Below are 18164 nucleotides of genomic sequence, written 5' to 3' on the forward strand. Positions count from 1 at the left end.
CTACATGATAAATCGATGGATCTTGTTGATTGTTCTCAATATCTGTTTCACGTATACGTGTTGTGAAAGGTTCGCAGAGAAAAGCGAATTTGCCGATGCAAATAACCTATATAGTGCAATCACGCGCGAACCTTCGATGCATTGTAAACGAATCGTTGATGATCCTTATTTTAAGACGGATGTTTATCTGCAGACACGGAATTAACAGAGAAAATAATGACGTGGATCATCGACGATCATCGCGAAACGTTGTTTGTTCGCAGCTCTGGATTTATAACGAAATACTATGTCGACACACGCCGCAGAACTTTCGAATTGTATCGTGACTCGAGGTATCGAAAGCATGCCTGACGAGACACAGCAGGTAATTTTACAGAAATATACCTTTAATTCTGAATCGCGTTTAATTTTCCATTTTATCATCATTTTATAGAGCAATCGTACGGATATATTGGAGTGTCTGTCGGTTCTAATTAACGAAAATAACACTGGGAATGACAGAACAGAAGATCTAATGTTGGACCAACAACTTTTGGATGGTGCAACGTTAACAGCTGTAACACTAGCCGATGGAACCGAAGCATTCGTTGCAAATAATTTCAACGAAAATGGTTAGAGATTAATCTGTAAAAGAGGGACGCGTGCACATCATGCATGATTTACAGCTTTGCCGCAATGTTGATAAGGTTAATCTAGCATTTCTTTTAGAATCTCCGCATCTATTATTAACATTATCAATATCTTTGATTCCCAGAGGTTCACTCAAAAGGACAAACGACGTTGGAAATACAAAGCGGAGATACTATATTATTACGAGAGGTATCAGAGTTTACAGAAGATAAACCGTTTCGTTTCGAATTAGATCCGGCAGCTTTGGTTCAAGCTCATAGCTCTACCATAGAAAATGTTGAAAACACTTATCCACGAGTGGAGTTTATCGATGGTACTGCTTACATGGTGACAGGCCACGTTGACGTTAGTAAAGATTTATGGGAAATCGAGAATGGTAAATTGAAGAAAAAGGATTCAAAGATATTATTAAATAAATTGTCCACGTCAAGGATCAGACATCCTTGTCCAAGGGAAGGATGTACAAAAGTTTACAGTACGCCTCATCATCTCAAGGTAAGCTAATTTTTCTTCTTTTTTCTTCTTTTTTCTATTATATTGTAGATAAAAAGGAAAATGGATAGTTTTGGCCTGTGTCTAGAAGTAAAATTCTCTGTAACGTACATACGTGTTATCGAACACACGATATCGAATCAATGAAAAATAGTCGGTCAGGCCTGAACTAACAACACACCAACCAAACCAACAACAATACCGAAAGGTGGTTACGATCATTTTGTTAAGAACAGTCTTGTTAAATCAGGTGCACGAACGATCTCATACTGGTCAACGACCATACAGATGTACGCATCCCAAATGTAAAAAGAATTTCTCGACAGGATATAGTTTGAAAGCACATTTGCGTACGCATACCGGAGAAAAGCCGTACAAGTGTCCAACCGAAGAATGCGATAAGAGTTTTAAGACTTCCGGTGATTTGTTGAAGCACGTTCGGACACATACCGGGGAACGTCCTTTTTTGTGCCCATTCGACGGTTGCGGACGCTCTTTTACCACTAGTAACATTAGAAAGGTAAAAATAAAAAAGAAACTAAGAATAGGAGAAATAAAATAAAGGAAAGAAAATTAGAAAAATAAAATTCTACTCTTGTATAGGTAATTAACACGCATCTGTTAATTATACGCATCTGTCCCTTGTGTACAACAGGTTCACGTTAGAACGCATACCGGCGAACGACCGTACAAGTGTACCCAACCTAAATGCGGGAAAGCTTTCGCCAGCGCGACAAACTATAAGAATCATATACGAATTCATTCAGGCGAGAAACCTTATGTCTGTTCTATCGAAAATTGTGGAAGGAGATTTACAGAATATTCTAGTCTATATAAACATCATCTTGTCGGTGTCGACTCTGGGATTATGACGATAATGCGTATCGATACCGGTGTCAAGCTTTATACGTTCTATTATTTTTTAGGTTCACACACAACAACGACCGTTCGAATGTAAAGTTTGCTTAAGGAGATACAGGCAAAACAGCACCCTTATAATGCATAAAAGAACGGCTCATGCGTTAGTTGACCACGAGGACAACGTCGACAACGTTGACAACGTTGACCCGTTCTGCCAAGAATCTGTTCAAGAGTCTTCTATTCGGAATAACGATAAGCGAAAGACGAACATTGAACGGGAAAGCGGCGATAGTCCGCCGTTAAAGGTGCCCGTCCAACTATCTTTCGTTAGAAACACCTTTAAACGACATTATTTATTCTTGAAAAAATTCCCTCTTACCCTTCCGTATGATTAAAGATTACAGAGAAAGACGGACAGATTCATATTTCCAAAGCGGTCGATGATGTAAACGAGAACGAAACGCAGATTCTATTGGTCGGTGATCCTTCGCAAATCGCAGCGTTACATGTTGGTTCATTTCTTTTGTTTCTTCCATTTCCCTTTGATTTATCTACATACGTCTTCTTTTCTCTATATCTTTCGGTATTTTCCTCTAAATAATCAAATAAAATATAATAACAGGATCGATCGATCGATCGATACAGAGTAAGTTTCAACTTTTTCTGTGTTTTGTGTTTGCAGAAAATCGAGATGAACAGTGGATTCGACGAGGCTGGAATTGATACTTCGTTCGAAGAATTAAACATAAAAATCGAAGACATAGAACTAGGATGGAATTGATATTGATATGCTTTTAAAAAACGCATTATAATCAAACACACTAAACTTTCAGAGGATAGTTGCTTCACGCGCGACCTACCATCGTTGCGCGTTCTTTCTTTTTTATTCTTTTAAATATAATTTTATAACTATATCGGCACAATTTAATTACACCATTGCAGATTAAGGCTAACTTTAGGTCTATCAAATTATCGAAATTAATTTAACCAACAATTTGTTTCGCTTGTCGATACAAAGATATCATTATTCAATTTTATTCACTGTTATGAAAATATGTGTCCTGAAGAAACATTTTTATATAATTACTATCTAGTAAATAAATTAAACAGGAAATTTTCGAACGGTGTTTTTCAAGGTATCGTATCGTATCGAATAGTACACTCATTGGATATTTTCGATCTTTTATTTTACATTTTTCTTTGTTTATTTATTTATTTATTTATTTATTTATTTTATTTTATTTTTTTTCATCCGTATCGTCATTATTACAATTTAATAAAATTCTTCGAATCTCGATACTGTTTTTGACCGACGACGTGTCACAAAGGTAACGTAAACGTACATTTATTTGATACGAACAAATACTTGTAAATACATGAAGAAAAAAGCATGTAAGAAGTTAAAAATATAGAGAAAGAAAAAAAGAAATGTTTTCAAATAAGATGTTTTGGATATCTGAAAAACAACGATTCTATCAGATTTCTTAACTTAACGATATTATAAGAAAAAAATGTTTGCGACAAATGAGATGAAATGAGAATTCGATTATATTTTTTGCGAAGAAAAGGCAATTTGACGCGTAAATTATCCGTAAGATGCAGTTATTCTCGACGAGCACGAGAACCCGAGTAGAGAGGAACATCGATTGTTATTAGCATCAGTTTACTAACCAAATAACTTTATTAACGTGTCGAGATACAAGCTTTGAAAAATTCAACGAAGGAAAACGTGCTAGTTACGCGCGAACATTGCAATGGTCTTTAGTTACATATGTGCCTGATTCGATATGTTGTGAAATTATTTTAGTCCCCCTGTACCGAAACTTTCACATTTATTTCATTGTTCTACTTTATTTCTTTTCTTTTCTCTGTATTTTGACTCGTGTCTGTAGTTTCTCTCTTCATAATAAATTATGGTAATTATTCGTTGACTCGAGCAGAAAAGGAAAAGTAATCTCTACTTTCAAATTATTGTAAATTATTTAAGAAAAAGAATTTCTGCTTTTATTTTTTCCGATTAATTTCTTTCTATTTCTTTTTTCGATTTATTTTTTTTATTTTTTACGATTGAAACCGTTAACCTTGGTATTTGACGCTCTTGAGAAACATCTTGGAAACAAGGGTCGTTATCAAGTTACCTCCGAAAGTAGTACGAATACATAACTGGTCGTCGAAATGATCAGATCTTGTTTCTTATTCTCCCACCAAAAAAAAAAAAAAAAAAAAAAAACATTTTTAGATGTTATTATACTGGCGTACCTGTTGCTGGAACAAGTTCGTGTTTTATAGAATAAAGTTTGCGTACACTATTGTTGGTGGTTAAAAGTGATTTCAACGGTCATCATTCGATAAATATTTCATTAATTTTTTTTTTTTTCTCTTGATCTGTAGCAGATAATAATCAGTTGTCTCTGGATTTCTAAAGAATTCTAAGTGGTGTTTCGGCAAGAACACAACGAAGAAACAGTTATTCGTTAGGTATTTGAAAAAAGGTTTAAACATATAATAAAGAAAGAAAGAATGAAAGGAAGAGAAGGAAAGGAATGTTAATTTTTGTACATTTCTTTTCTCAACTTTTCCACATATGATGTACGTACGTATATGTATACGTTATGAAGTGCACGATAATGTACACTAAGGTCACATATATTATCGGTCGTTATATTATTTTTGAGAAATTCATTGCTCGGCAAAGTAGAGGTAAGTGTGTGGATATCGATGATGATAACGGCAAAAGTGGAAATTTCAAGAACAAAGAGTTAATTGAGTATGTAAACGACGAGAGGGATGAACGAAAATACAATATTGAAAAGACGTTTTAACGTGGCAGTTATCCGGTATTGAAATGTCTGTTGCGTGTATGCACTGTCGCGATCACAATTTATTGCTACACATCGCGTTAAGGTACGTAAGTAGATATTTTTCTATCATCCACGGAGCAGAGATAGTTTATCTTGTTTCTTTCCTGCGACCGCGATTAACGCGTAACTTGGCAAACCTAACTTGTTTTTTTTTTTTCTTTTACTTCTTCTTTCGATAGCCTATTAATCTCCACACAATTATTCGATATCACTTCAAACGCAATCTCACCGTAGAACAAAGATAAATCGTTCTACTCCCATATAATCAGCGGCGAAAAGTTGGTCAATAGTAAAGAAAATTAGACACGTAAATGTATAAAAATTGACGACATCGTTATCTAATTGTAAGTTCGAAAGTAGGAGAGGACAATAAACAGGAGGAAAGCTTTCCTTATTCTTCTTTTCCCGATCTGTCTTTCTTTCTTTCTTTAATCTCTTTAATCTCTTAAAATTTTCGTAAATTCACTAACAATATGATTAGATGCTAGCGCTGAACCGAGCAACGAGTTAAATAATTAGCTAATAACAAGAAGTAACTGAAAGGTGTCCACGAACAGAAGTAGTACGATAACGCCAGTTGAAGCATTTTTCCTTCTTTTTGATTACTAGCATAGAAGGAAAAGAAAAGGAGAAAGGATAAAGAAGGAAAAAGAATAAACATCGGGAAAATGAAAAATATCGATAATTAGTAAATAATTCAATGTAAAAAATGATGATGATGTTGTTGTTTATTGGTATGAGCATCGTAAAAAAAGCAAGTATAATATAGATGAAAAAGAAAAATAAGCGGATGATGCGCAAGGACAAGACGGGCAAGAACATCATTTATCCTCTGCGCGATAAATCATGCGTGCGTTCGATCGATCTTGTCCTTCGATCTTTCAACTAGGAGGATGTATTGCCTTTTACAAAGTACGTATACCGATACACAAGTTACGTAAAGAGCGTTTGTCAAAGGGAACATTTTTGTAGTGAACTGCGCGGTATTTGTGAAAATGATAGTCGCGCGCTTCAGGGAACGTCCCTAACTTGAAACCGTAACAGTGACCATCATCATCAGTGTTTTAAAACGCGACACCGCGTTTCGTCACATCCAAGAAAATATTCCTCTTAACGAGCTGCTCTATTGCCGTTTCTCACAAAAGTATCTTTGTTTCGAATCTTTTGTTTCATCGTAATCGTCTCATCGGTGATTGGTCGAAAATCGAAAATCGAAAATTGCTTTGCGTCCTTCTTTCATTCATCGTTACATATTTGCATGTTCCTTGTATGCACAGAATCACGGGCAAAGGAATCTTCCTCATTCGGTATCCGATTACATATTCGTTTCGTCAGTCATTAAAAGCAACAGGTAAGTAAATTTATGTCACATCGTGGCACTAGCTGTACATACATACGCGTTGTATGAATTTTCAAAAGAATTTACTGTTACCGTTTCGCGCGTAATCGTCATTCGATATATCTCTTCTTCTTACAGGATATCTAGAGGTGGTATGTTTTGAAAGAATAAAATAGGAAAAACAAACAGGAAAAGAAGAAGAAGAAGGAAAAAGAGAAAATGAATGGTAGAATTATCGATAATAGCCAGTGATGGCCGACACTTAAAATCGTATCGGATATCGAAAGAGAGAGAGAGAGAGAGAGAAAGAAGTGGTGACTTTTGAAGGTCGTGAAATCGGAGCCTAAAAAGAGTTATCAGGCGATAATATCGTAATCTACTTGACCGTTCATAATCTATTTCTAGTATCGCGGTAGCAAGAGAATAACGGGCGGCGACGACTCGCAAATGAACGGGTCCATCGCGCAAAACTATAGATGAACCAACACGATCACCATGATCGATCGGTTTCGATCGGCGAGTTCGCGAAGATCAATGATTTCCGAATTGCTCGAAGCTGCTCATCGCCAAAGTAAAATCTAGAAATCGAAGAAAGTGAACCGATGAAATTTGACAATAAAAAAACGTTTGCCTTGTGTCTTGGTCACAGATCTTTGCCAACAGTCGTCGTTGTTCGAATACTTTGAGACGAAAAAGAATGTCGAAGAAGCAATGGATGGTCCTGTTGATGCTGTTCTTAACTTATTTGCTATTAGGTGCTTTCATCTTCTACCATATCGAGAGTCGATTAGAGATCGAACGCGTGGAAAAGGCGAAGCGAGAACAGATTGAGATTAACGGTGAGCACAGATGTACCATCTTTCTTACCATTTTACAAAATATCACGCTTTCTATGTATGTAGTTAGTAACGCATCAGATTGCCCAACTGCCACTCCTTACGAACGATCGTTTAACAAATTGACCGATTCGCCCCATTGTCAGTATATCTATTATCTTTGCAATCGCGTCGCTGGAGTCAATGAGACGAGCAACTGTTGTCGGTATTTCTCTTTCCTCATCCAAAGCAGAAAGATGAAGGACATACAATCGGTCGTTGGAAATTCGGAAAGGTTTTGAAAAAACGTGTAGGATAACGGTTTCGTTTCGATTCGATCGAATCGGATGTCGACGCTTCTCTGTGTTGCTAACTTAAGCAAACGAGCACAACATAAACACGATAAATAATACCGAACGATAAGATAAAATAGGTATGTTCGGGAACAGCATCGTATAGATTCGAGATTACAAGCGTACAGATCGAACCGCGCTCTTGATATCGAAAATTAAAATTAAAATTCATCTAAAACGTGTCGTATTTACTCTTCCAGTCGAACGTTCGCAACTCGAATACGATCGAGTGTGTTTTTAAAGTAATAAAAAATTACTTTACGAGGAATTCAGAAGGATTATTTTTAATAAGTTAGTTGTCCTTTCAGCTTTGCTACACGAACATTACGTGCCCAGCGATACTCACGATTACGATGAAATTTTTGGAAAATTGTCAGTCTATTGCGGAAAATCGGTTTCCAACTATACCGAAGGTGAAACGGATCCTCTTAAATGGGATTTCTACAACAGTTTTTATTTCGCTTACACGGTCGTCAGTACAATTGGTACGTATATCATCGTTACCACGATGAGCTTCTTCTCCTTTTCTCGAAGCTCTCGAAATAATGAATAGAATGAATGAATGAATGTAATAAAAATTTCTTTCCTCGATATACGTGATACGCAGGTTACGGAAACTTGGCTCCAACGAACATGCTTAGCCGTATCCTGATGATATTTTACGGACTAGTCGGCATACCTATCAATGGAATTTTATTAACACAGTTGGGAGAATTCTTTGGCCGTGTATTTGTGAAAGCGCACGAAAAATACAAATCGTACAAACAGAGTCGCAACGATTATTACCCTAGAAAATTAACAAGCTTCGAAACGCGTAAAGTGGGACTGGCTATTCAGATATTCGTTCACTTATTGCCTGGATTCGTCATGTTCATCTTTTTCCCGGCATTTCTCTTTTCTTATTACGAGGGTTGGAGTTACGACGAATCCGTTTATTATGCATTCGTCACACTGACAACCATCGGTTTTGGAGATTACGTAGCAGGTCAGAGAGCGAATTGAAAAATAAGAAATTTTCTAGCAGCGACACGTATTCGTATAATATATCGCGTAGGTGTAGGAAGAAAAACACCGATAAACTTGTATCGTATTCGACAGGAAAGGACAACAGTAAAGGCAGTGGAATTTTCTTTATTCTGTATAAAGCTTTCTTGATTTGTTGGATCTCTTTCGGATTAGGATACACCGTTATGATCATGACTTTTATCGCACGAGGAATGCGTAGTAAAAAGATCATTAGGATCGAGCATAAATTGGCAGTAAACTTGAAGCACACGCAAAGCAAAATTTGGAACGAATTAAACAAGGAAATGAATTATTTGCGTCGCGTGTTTAACGAACTTCAGCTGTCGAAAGTGAAGGTAAAACAAAGAACGCTTTCTGTATACATACATACATACATACATACATACGTATGTAATCGGTAAGAAAATCAGGAAAACCATTAACAAGGAGGATACATCTATGGAATATCGTTTCGTTTCAGAGGATATACGTCGACGAATGTAATTACGAAGTTCCGTTATCAAAATCTCCCAGAAGTAATAGTTTCCCTGATCTTCGGGATTTACTGTACGGTAAGAAAGATAAGGAGGACGGTATTTGTCAGCGACCACGACGACGCGCCAACAGCGAAGTAGTACCAACGGTAAGGATGTAATTTTTCGAAACTTTTCAGTTCAGTTCAGTTCAGTTCAGTTCGGTTCGGTACGGTTCGGTAATATTATACATGTATGTATGTTTTAATACACAGGAAGATGAAATAACGCGCGTCGTCTCGGAGACGGATCTTCAAAGGATCGACAAAACGGCTACGTTCGCGACTCATGCGATGGTTCAGCCGGCCGAATTGCTTGCAAGATTAGTGAATATTCTTGGTTACATACCCCCCGCCGCGGAAGATCCCATCGGAGTTGCCGATTGCTCTAATCAGACAACTTTCGTTGAACAGAACAGCAATACTGGTGTTGTTGGTCGTTATAGCAAAATCGAGGATAACAACAGCGAGAAAGAACTGCTGTCAAGTTCCGGTGGACACGGAGGAACCTGGACGATCGGACACGATAAAATTCCACGATTTCTGAAACCTCGTTCGAGAGCAGTCAGCGAAGTTCGACTCAACGAGAATAGATATCTGTCGGATCGAAGCAACGAACGAACTTGGTCCGGTCCAACCGCTGCTAGAAAGATGCAAGAATTGATGAAAACGGCTAATTCGGAAATGCCTAACGAATCGTTCAACAAAGATCGCAGCCAACTTAAAGATGCCAAGTTTTCGAAATTCCGCAGCTTCGCGTTAGCGAAATCCGTTCCAAAAGCGTTCATCTCATCCGGCCCTTGCAAAAATTGGTTCTCCACCAGTACCGAGAAAAAGACTTTCGAGTCTGAACGCGAGATTAACAACAAAGACATCGCGGCGACTCGTTCGTTCGTATCGGGATTAACGCGTTACGACGACAAACGGCGAGACTCGAAGAGTTCCGTCGTATCGAATTCGACCAGGCACTACTACACTCACACGGGTGCCGGTAACCCAATCGAGTCGGAAGGTAGCAATCTGCTCGAAGAGACCAGCGTGGCAGATTTTTTTAGAGCCCTTACTATTCTTCACGCGAGTGTCGCTACCACCGGTAGTTGGACCGCCTCTGCCACCGACAACGACGATCATCATCTTCGTCGAAATCAACCTCGACGAAAAATGGGCACCGCTTCTTTGACACCGCCGAAACTTCCCAGTCTTTTCACCTTGTTTTCGCCCCCTCCTCAGCCAACGACAACGGCGACGGCGACGTTCCAAGAGACAAGCGTAAACGATAACAACGTTTACGATCGTGAATCGAGAAGAAACAGTTTGACCTTCGTCAAGCCTACAGTCACGAAATCAAGAAGGTTTTCTTTGAGACCGGTTGCGACACCCATCAGTCCTCCGACACCTCCGAGAAACACCGGTTCGCCGTTCTTATCGGTAAGTACCTGATGATTTATCAGATACATATGTACCTATAACATGAAATATGTTAAATAAGTACATATGTCTGTTGTTTAATTTTTTTCTTTTTTTTTTTTCTTCCGTTATCGTTCAGGGCTCACGACGAACATCGTACGGAAATAGATCAACAACGTTTTCCTTCGAATCGCCCAAGGAACCTCTAATTACAACCGAACAAGCACCGGGCCTTTCGTCGCCGATAAAATCATCCTTTAACGGGCGTCGTTTCTCCTTACGACCAACTCCGAATCAACCTGGAATTTCAACAGGAAATGCCACCGCTGTCATCGGTGTTAACACGGCAAAACCTTTACCCCGTTGGAAAGGTGGAATGTTGCAACGCCAAATCGGACAAATGAATCTTCGACGTCGAGCCAGAGCTTTTAGTCTTAGCGATGTTCAGCCGTATAATCCAAAGGGCACAAGCGACCCAATCCGTAAGAACGTCTTTATGCACCAAGTCTCGAACGATGGTAAACCTGTAGTATCGAGAGTAACGAATATCGAGAGTAACGATCCATACGTACAGCCATCAACAACGTTGAACACAATTTCGGATAATACAATTGATCCTTCAAACGAATCTACTTCGTTCGCTACCGCTGACAATAAAACAGTTGGAAATAATACGATGAAAGAACAACTCGACAGTCACGCCTATACCTCGTCGTTAGTAGAAGTGAAAGTTGAAAATCCAGAGGTTAAGAATACCGTTGAACGTTTCTTTCCTCGAAGCAATAGCGAAAACGCAAGCGAAAAGAAATCCTGATATTCGACGTTTCCTCGAAGCCACGAGGTATCATTTATTAACAAAGAAACAACACTTTTTATTAAAGATGCGATTTCTGAAAGAATGCAATTTTTATTTTCAGCTATTCTATATAATAAATTAAAAAATCATTTAAATTACAAAGACGCGACTATACGTACCCGTCTCGACAACGGGATCGTAATTACGCGTCTAAATATATCATTTATCGCTTTCTAGCCTTTTTCTTATCTCTTCGATTAAATTTGTTCGAGAAACTGAGACCTCTCTGCGAGACGCAACATCTCTCAAAGTAACTTCGCCCCTTGCCAATTCTCCTTCACCGATTATTACAGCTAACGGTATATCGTTCTCTTCGCAGTGCTGTAACTGCCCCAATAATTTTGGATTCTTTTTGTACGAATGCTCAACCTTGAATCCAGCATCCCAAAAGGTAGATAAAATTCGCATCCTTTCCTCGTGTAGATTCTTTTGCGCACTTGCCACAAACACTTGGACTTCTGTGGTACGTGTCTTTAAACCGTCGCGATTCAATTTCGCTTCCAGGACGCTGAAGATGCGTTCCACGCCTAACGATAGACCAACACACGGAACCGACCTTTTCTTACTGTCAAACATTCCCACCAAATCGTCGTAACGTCCACCGCCCGCAACGCTACCAACGCCAACGTCGTCGCCTGAAAATCAACTGAAAATAAACAACCCTTCTTTCTTTGGTTTCGATCGATGAACGATCGATGAACGATCGATGAACGATCGATGATCGATCGATACCGTAAACTTACCGGTCAATATTGCTTCGAATATTACACCCGTATAATAATCGAGCCCTCTAGCGAGACTAAGATCAAATGTTACTTTGTCCTGTACTTGGAAAATGTTGCAATACTTGAACAACAGTTCCATAGATTCCAAGCCTTTCACCGCGGATTCGTGTTCCATCAGAGCCGTGTCGTTTTTCAGTTGATCGATAAGTTCCACTCCACCGGACCGCGATACGTACGTTCCAATTCTTTCAGCAATCGATTCGTCCAACCCTTTTTCTTCCACTAATTCCTTCCTCACTTCTAGCCATGGAGTTTTGTCGAGTTTATCGATCGCGGAACAGACGCCACGAAACTTATCCTGCGAAACACCACACGCAGAAAATATACCGTCCAGTAACGATCTATGGTTCAATTTGATCGTATAAGGTCCTATATTCAACGACTGTAGCGCTTCAGATACAATACGAATGCATTCGGCGTCAGGTATCATCGGATCGTATTGGCCGGCTATGTCGAAATCCTTTGATAGAAAAAATGGAAAAAGTTAAATTCACCGTTATCGTCGTTATCGTCGTTATCATTATCAATGATATAATGTTTCACACTTACGCACTGATAGAATTCTCTGTATCTGCCCTTTGTCGTGGCCGGATTGTCTCGTCGATAAACTTTTGCTATGTGATATCTCTTGATGGAAGAAATTTTACTCATAGCCAAATACCTAGCAAAAGGTACAGTCAAATCGTATCTGAGGGACAAGATTTCTCCACCTTGGTCCTTTAAGTCATAAATCAGTTTCGAATCTTCTCCATATTTTCCTGTTAAAATTTCCTAAATTGACAACATTTTTCAAATATTAATGCTAAACGCACCGTAAAAAATTCATACGATTCAAACGTACCTTTAATTCAAAGACAGGTGTATCTACAGTCTCCGCGCCGTGTCTTTTAAATACTGTTATTATTTTATCCAATACTCCAAGCCGTAGTGTCATCTGTTCAGGACCGTAATCCCTTGTACCTTTCGGCGTTTTCAGAATAACCTTTGACGGTGCAGCATTCTTTTCTGCCCCGGATTCAGTTTTCACCTCCGACAATTTGTCAATCTCCTCTGCTATCTATGAAAAATATAATAGTAGTCGGTTAAAATGCAGTCAGTTAATTAGGAAACTGGATGTACGATCGTCTCGAAATTTTTAGACTTTGTACGTAAATTGGCGTTTTTCTTTTCTAACTCGTTAAACGAAATAATGTGCTCCATACCTTCAGTTTCGAAGGTACCGTCGTATAACAATATTTTTGCCCAGGAAAAATGGCATTGATCCGCATCAAGCGCAACATTGCGAATAACGCAATCGTTTGAAAGAACCAGAATGAAAGAGAAAAGTCCACCTCAATCAAAACTAGTCGAAAGAAGAAATATAGTATCATGTAAGTGAGCTGGCAAGCAAGTCCTATGAATTATATCGTTTGCATGACAATACCGCGACTAACGAGGTACCTTCTATGCATAGATCAATCGAATATCGTTTCTTAAACATACCAGCCTAACCAAGAAGACCAAAGCAACTTGCAACTTATAGAATCAATAATTTATAGCTCTGCTTGCAAGCTAGCAACTACCTTTCTCACCTTTCGATTTCTCCTATTATGATCAGGAAGACAAAGTTTGTTTATGGAATCAACCCTGTTTGCCAACAAAGTGGCAGGTCCTTTCGGATCAGGAAAGGCTAAGCGTTCAACTTGGCTAAAGCTTTTGATATGGTTGAACCATCTTTGCAAGTGTGGCCACATTGAAAGTTGATCGCCAAAGATGACACAAAAATCAAAAAGAATCGCATCTTTTGTGGTAGGTACCCAGCCATACACGTAACTGATATCCGCAAAATCGTTGTTTATATTTTTCAACTCTGTTACTATATCCCAAGAATTCGTGAAATCCTGAAGAATTGAATACGATGCGACACACTTACCTTCGTAAAAGGTTAAGATAGGTAAAATAACGATGATTCTTTTAACCGTGATACAATAGAGATAAAAAAATGTAATAATATATACGCACACACACACACACACACAAGTAAAGGTAAGAAATGGTAAGAAAATCTGAAAATGGAACACTGCCTAAGTAAAAAATAATCAGTTGCGAACAATGAATAAGATTATAAAAATATGAAAATCAAAAGAGCACATGATAACGAAAGTTAGACGTTGCCAGAAGGTACATACTCGTTTTTACGTTCATAGGTTAAAAAGAAAAAAAAAAAAAAAAAATACAAGTTTGTTATCTTGAAATCAGAAAAATAATTAGTTGTACCTTGATTTCGTCGACTTTTATGGTTTTCAGTTTTCGCACAAGCACTTCTTCTTTTACTCGGTCCAATTGTCTTCCTCTGATTTCGTCAGCCATCGCGCGTACCTCAGTCTTCCCTCGTTCAAGTCCAATCTCAAACCTTCCACACAACGCGGCATCACTGTTGCTATCAAATAGGTTATATTGAAATTTAGTATAGTCTGCTCACTCTGTTTACCTTAAAATCGTATAACATTTCCCCCCTTTCTTGCATCATACGAATGTTCCGTAAAGAAAATGTTCATGTCATATTTATTTCTTCTAGATTAAAGGTTTTAAACGTAACCAAAGCACAAACATAGGAATGATGCAACTGTCAGTTGTACATATATACTAAAGCTTGAATCTCGAGACCGAAACGAAGATGGAGAAGAATTATCAGGAAACGTAGAAAATGTTGATGGCATTGATGGATTTGCTACTCGCGAAGCACTCATTGCTCGTATCTGTCATTGAATAATTGTGCCAATGAAAATGTAATAAGGGGTTTTTTATGTCGAAAGCCTTTTTCCCCTACTCGTATCTGAAATTGATTTAATTTATTTATTAAAATACCCTCCTTCTCAGTCATATCGCAATCTGTACCTTGAACCACGGGATTTTGTTTATTAGAGAATAGTGTTTATTAGGGTATTATATAAATGAATAAAGTTGAATATTGCATATATGTATATATATATTGTAATATATATATTAAAAGATGGGATGTGGGAAAATAAAGCAGTAATTTTGTATTATAAATCCTTTTTTTATTCATTGAAACATATACTGAATTTTTTACTGAAATTCAAATTTAATTATACGTATTGATATCAATAATATCGATAGGTCATTCGTAATTGATGTATATCGAGAAATATGGTCATTATTAATCGATACTGTACATCATGCACCATGGAATATGTAATAAATTAGAGAGCATGAGCAGCAGGTAAATTCCGTACTGCAAATTGAGTCGAGACATAGAATAAGGAATACATAGATCTTCCATCGCAAGTTGAATTGAAACATAGAATAAGGAAAATGTAGATTTTCAATTGCAAATTGGGCGCAAACATCGAATGAGGAATATATAGAGTTTTTAACACAGTAAAACTTTGCCTTGGGAAAGAGTATATGGTAATCAGTGATGTACATCTTACATTAATTACTATATTTTACCATCTCGTATCTTTTCACCTATGGCTTCTTCGTTGTAGCCATTCGTTACTTGCGTGTGCCCCTCTATACGCCGTGCAGTCTATGTTCAGTGAGGTGTCATGGCGTCTTCCCATGTTGTAGTTGACCTGTCGTTTACTTAATTCTATTTGTGCTTCGATATTTAAGTTGTCTATTCTTGTTGTTTACATTATAGATTTTTAATATTAGTGATTGCATTGTTTAACATTTATTGAACGGTCCGTCACCTTGTACTATGTACTAATTTTGTATTCATTTCAGGTAAAGTATATTTGGATTTTATTTGGTTGAACGATGACACTCCCGATGAGAGAAGAAATGTATCTCGCCCGTTACATTATAAATAGCTATTTTTCTAAGGTAAGGTAATTAGTTTGTATACATGATTTTTTCCCTTTGCATGCTGTAGGCTTATTAAGCGCTCCTCCAGAAATGAGGCAGACTTCCTTGTACGTAACAGGTATGTGTTGTATTTTTGAATGGTTTTCATATATTAATTTATTGTGTTTCGTTTGTAGCATGCTATCATCTAATATGGAGGACGGTATACTATTAACTGTAAATTTGCACCGGACCATGGGATAAATCATCTAGTTACGCTCCCCAAGGGTAAGCATGTTTACATTATTTTGTTTATTTGTATCATTTACTTGTACGCTTGTAAGTACCATCGTGTTTCAACCACCCCTTGTTGTCGCACAATTTGTTATTTGGTTCCTTTATCGGTTGTGGGTGGTGTTATTCATTGTTAAATTATAATTATTTATAAATGTACTTACAAGGATTGAATAATATATAAAATGATAGAAATAAATAATAATTGATATATTTATTATAAATGTATATACATATATATATATTAATAAATAACTTGTAGAAAGCATGTATAGGGAAATATCATTGGTAATTTGTAGCATATGAATTGCTCCATTTATGTAAGTAATTAGTTAGTATTTTATTATTATTGATTTATTTATCAGTGATTATTATTGATTACTTTTTATTGTTGAACGTTAAGTACACATACACATATATACACTTGTTCTGTTCTAAAAGACTGTTATTGGTATAGGAGTAATTGTAAAATTCTTTTTTTAGATGTTATTGAAAAGAGCATATCGCATTATACAAGAGCAAGGTGCAATTTTGTCCGATTCCGATTCTGCGAGTGAAAGGTGTAACTGGTAAGTACTTATTATTATTACGTTTGGTTATAATATATATATATAATATATAAGTGATTTAATTTGTTATTTTGTAGTGGCAAGAAGAAGAAGGCAAGCTTAAGATAAAAATAATGTATATAAAAAATGTTTGGAATGTATACAATAAAATGTAATGTGCTTTTCTATGGTTGATTAGAAGAAAGGATTTTCATTTACAGTAAAAATATAATGTTTGTAATGAAATTGTATCTGTTGAAACGTATCATATCATGTTTGATATGATTTGAATACTTTACAAGCTTAGAAAGTAATTGTGAGAACAACTAATGTATATGGATAGAAAAAAATGTGGTGGCTAAAGAATAGTAAGGTTTAGGAAAGTTACATTTAAGTGCGGCAGTACCCTGTATTTAATAATAATAAAAAAAGAAAGAAAGAAATATTTGTATGAGTGTGGGAGGAGTGAATGAGTCTTGTAAATAGTTGTAATTAGTGTAAAGTCGAGTATAAGAAAGAAAGGAAATGTTAGCGTCTTTTTGTTTTTTTTTTTTTTTTTTTTTTACGGCATTTTTGAGATGCAATCAGAATCTGGTTAGTTGATATTGAATACCAAAGATAGATTACATTAACGAATGGTAGTGCTGTAACATACATGGTAATGAGAATATTGAAAGGTAAGACTGAATAAGAAAATTGTATATAAGTGTGAGGTAGAATAATTGTTGGAGATAGATTAGTAATGTATAATAAGGCAGAAGATTGGGATGTAAAATAAATGTTTATAAAATATAAAGCAAATATCGATAGGATATAAAATAGATATTTGAAAAATGTAAATTCAATATTGAAATAATATGAAATAGATATCTTGAATCTAAAGAAAGAAAAAATTGAAAATAAAATTGAAACGTTTGAAATTGTACACGCGTTGTCTGAGATGACACTGTTCTGTGTGCACTTTAAAACGTTTTAATTTTATTTGAACATCTGTGTATTTGCATTTGAAATATGTATTTAATATTATTGAAATGTTGAATTTATATTGTTGAAGTATCCGTGTAATATTTTATAAATATGTATTTAATATTATTAAAATGTTGAATTTATATTGTTGAAGTATTCGTGTAATATTTCAGAAATATGTATTTAATATTATTAAAATGTTGAATTAATATTCTGGAAGTATTCGTGCAATATTTTCGAAATATGTATTTAATATTATTAAAATGTTGAATTTATATTCTTGAAGTATTCGTGTAATATTTTCGAAATATCTATTTAATATAATTAAAATGTTGAATTTATATTGTGGAAGTATTATTTTCGAAATATGTATTTAATATTATTAAAATGTTGAATTAATATTCTTGAAGTATTCGTGTAATATTTTCGAAATATGTATTTAATATTATTAAAATGTTGAATTTATATTGTTGAAGTATTCGTGTAATATTTTCGAAATATGTATTTAATATTATTAAAATGTTGAATTAATATTCTTGAAGTATTCGTGTAATATTTTAGAAATATCTATTTAATATTCTAGGAACACGCAGTTTATATGTCGTTTCCATTAATTGTATATCTGTTA

The 18164-nt window shown here is 36.2% G+C and overlaps 3 protein-coding genes and 1 long non-coding RNA gene across 14 annotated transcripts; 3 read left to right on the top strand and 1 right to left on the bottom strand.

Annotated features, from left to right (window-relative positions):
* Nucleotides 1-271: 271 nt before the first annotated feature.
* LOC114871851 (zinc finger protein 76-like) lies at nucleotides 272-3990 on the top strand. Of its 3 annotated transcripts, XM_029178360.2 has the most exons (8): nucleotides 272-364; nucleotides 434-611; nucleotides 755-1125; nucleotides 1373-1642; nucleotides 1778-1969; nucleotides 2049-2288; nucleotides 2381-2491; nucleotides 2666-3990. In XM_029178360.2, exons 1-8 carry the CDS (start codon nucleotides 287-289, stop codon nucleotides 2762-2764), a joined length of 1539 nt encoding a protein of 512 aa, XP_029034193.1. In that variant the 5' UTR covers nucleotides 272-286; the 3' UTR covers nucleotides 2765-3990. The 3 variants fall into 3 exon arrangements, with proteins under 3 accessions (XP_029034193.1, XP_029034194.1, XP_029034195.1); XM_029178361.2 differs by lacking the exon at nucleotides 2381-2491 and having other exon boundaries at nucleotides 2666-3101; XM_029178362.2 differs by lacking the exon at nucleotides 1778-1969 and having other exon boundaries at nucleotides 2666-3101.
* On the top strand, nucleotides 3819-11194 carry LOC114871843 (open rectifier potassium channel protein 1). Of its 4 annotated transcripts, none has more exons than XM_029178323.2 (10): nucleotides 3819-3899; nucleotides 4375-5756; nucleotides 6122-6195; nucleotides 6322-7022; nucleotides 7660-7836; nucleotides 7959-8336; nucleotides 8450-8712; nucleotides 8838-8999; nucleotides 9105-10316; nucleotides 10435-11194. In XM_029178323.2, exons 4-10 carry the CDS (start codon nucleotides 6881-6883, stop codon nucleotides 11107-11109), a joined length of 3009 nt encoding a protein of 1002 aa, XP_029034156.1. In that variant the 5' UTR covers nucleotides 3819-3899; nucleotides 4375-5756; nucleotides 6122-6195; nucleotides 6322-6880; the 3' UTR covers nucleotides 11110-11194. The 4 variants fall into 4 exon arrangements, with proteins under 4 accessions (XP_029034156.1, XP_029034157.1, XP_029034158.1 ...); XM_029178324.2 differs by having other exon boundaries at nucleotides 4375-4887; XM_029178325.2 differs by lacking the exon at nucleotides 6122-6195.
* LOC114871846 (histidine--tRNA ligase, cytoplasmic) lies at nucleotides 11112-14748 on the bottom strand. Of its 5 annotated transcripts, XM_029178342.2 has the most exons (8): nucleotides 14583-14748; nucleotides 14193-14355; nucleotides 13508-13816; nucleotides 12778-12993; nucleotides 12486-12707; nucleotides 11895-12396; nucleotides 11271-11786; nucleotides 11112-11185 (listed from the first exon to the last, which is right to left on the bottom strand). In XM_029178342.2, exons 1-7 carry the CDS (start codon nucleotides 14663-14665, stop codon nucleotides 11311-11313), a joined length of 1971 nt encoding a protein of 656 aa, XP_029034175.2. In that variant the 5' UTR covers nucleotides 14666-14748; the 3' UTR covers nucleotides 11112-11185; nucleotides 11271-11310. The 5 variants fall into 5 exon arrangements, with proteins under 5 accessions (XP_029034175.2, XP_029034173.2, XP_029034177.1 ...); XM_029178340.2 differs by having other exon boundaries at nucleotides 11183-11786; XM_029178344.2 differs by having other exon boundaries at nucleotides 11183-11786; nucleotides 14193-14328; nucleotides 14407-14746.
* Nucleotides 14749-15483: 735 nt separating this feature from the next.
* On the top strand, nucleotides 15484-17404 carry LOC123987654. 2 transcript variants are annotated; one of them, XR_006829247.1, is made up of 5 exons: nucleotides 15484-15668; nucleotides 15817-15867; nucleotides 15926-16016; nucleotides 16506-16591; nucleotides 16669-17404. It is a non-coding gene; the product is annotated as an uncharacterized LOC123987654 (long non-coding RNA). The 2 variants fall into 2 exon arrangements; XR_006829245.1 differs by lacking the exon at nucleotides 15817-15867 and having other exon boundaries at nucleotides 15484-15767; nucleotides 16669-17403.
* The last annotated feature ends 760 nt before the right edge of the window (nucleotides 17405-18164 follow it).

Source organism: Osmia bicornis, chromosome 1, assembly GCF_907164935.1.
Source record: "Osmia bicornis bicornis chromosome 1, iOsmBic2.1, whole genome shotgun sequence".
Classification (NCBI taxonomy): Eukaryota; Metazoa; Arthropoda; class Insecta; order Hymenoptera; family Megachilidae; genus Osmia; species Osmia bicornis.

What these genes read in the sequence shown, in the direction of transcription:
- LOC114871851 (XM_029178360.2), top strand. Translation starts at nt 287, where the DNA reads ATGTCGACACACGCCGCAGAACTTTCGAATTGTATCGTGACTCGAGGT. An exon ending in AAATAATTTCAACGAAAATG is followed by an intron (nt 612 to 754) that starts GTTAGAGATTAA and finishes TTTGATTCCCAG; the next exon opens with AGGTTCACTCAAAAGGACAA. An exon ending in CGCAAATCGCAGCGTTACAT is followed by an intron (nt 2,492 to 2,665) that starts GTTGGTTCATTT and finishes TTGTGTTTGCAG; the next exon opens with AAAATCGAGATGAACAGTGG.
- LOC114871843 (XM_029178323.2), top strand. Translation starts at nt 6,881, where the DNA reads ATGTCGAAGAAGCAATGGATGGTCCTGTTGATGCTGTTCTTAACTTAT. An exon ending in ACAGCGAAGTAGTACCAACG is followed by an intron (nt 9,000 to 9,104) that starts GTAAGGATGTAA and finishes TTTAATACACAG; the next exon opens with GAAGATGAAATAACGCGCGT. An exon ending in CCGGTTCGCCGTTCTTATCG is followed by an intron (nt 10,317 to 10,434) that starts GTAAGTACCTGA and finishes GTTATCGTTCAG; the next exon opens with GGCTCACGACGAACATCGTA.
- LOC114871846 (XM_029178342.2), bottom strand. Translation starts at nt 14,665, where the DNA reads ATGAGTGCTTCGCGAGTAGCAAATCCATCAATGCCATCAACATTTTCT. An exon ending in TAAAAGTCGACGAAATCAAG is followed by an intron (nt 13,817 to 14,192) that starts GTACAACTAATT and finishes TCAATTCTTCAG; the next exon opens with GATTTCACGAATTCTTGGGA. An exon ending in CACCTGTCTTTGAATTAAAG is followed by an intron (nt 12,708 to 12,777) that starts GTACGTTTGAAT and finishes TTGTCAATTTAG; the next exon opens with GAAATTTTAACAGGAAAATA.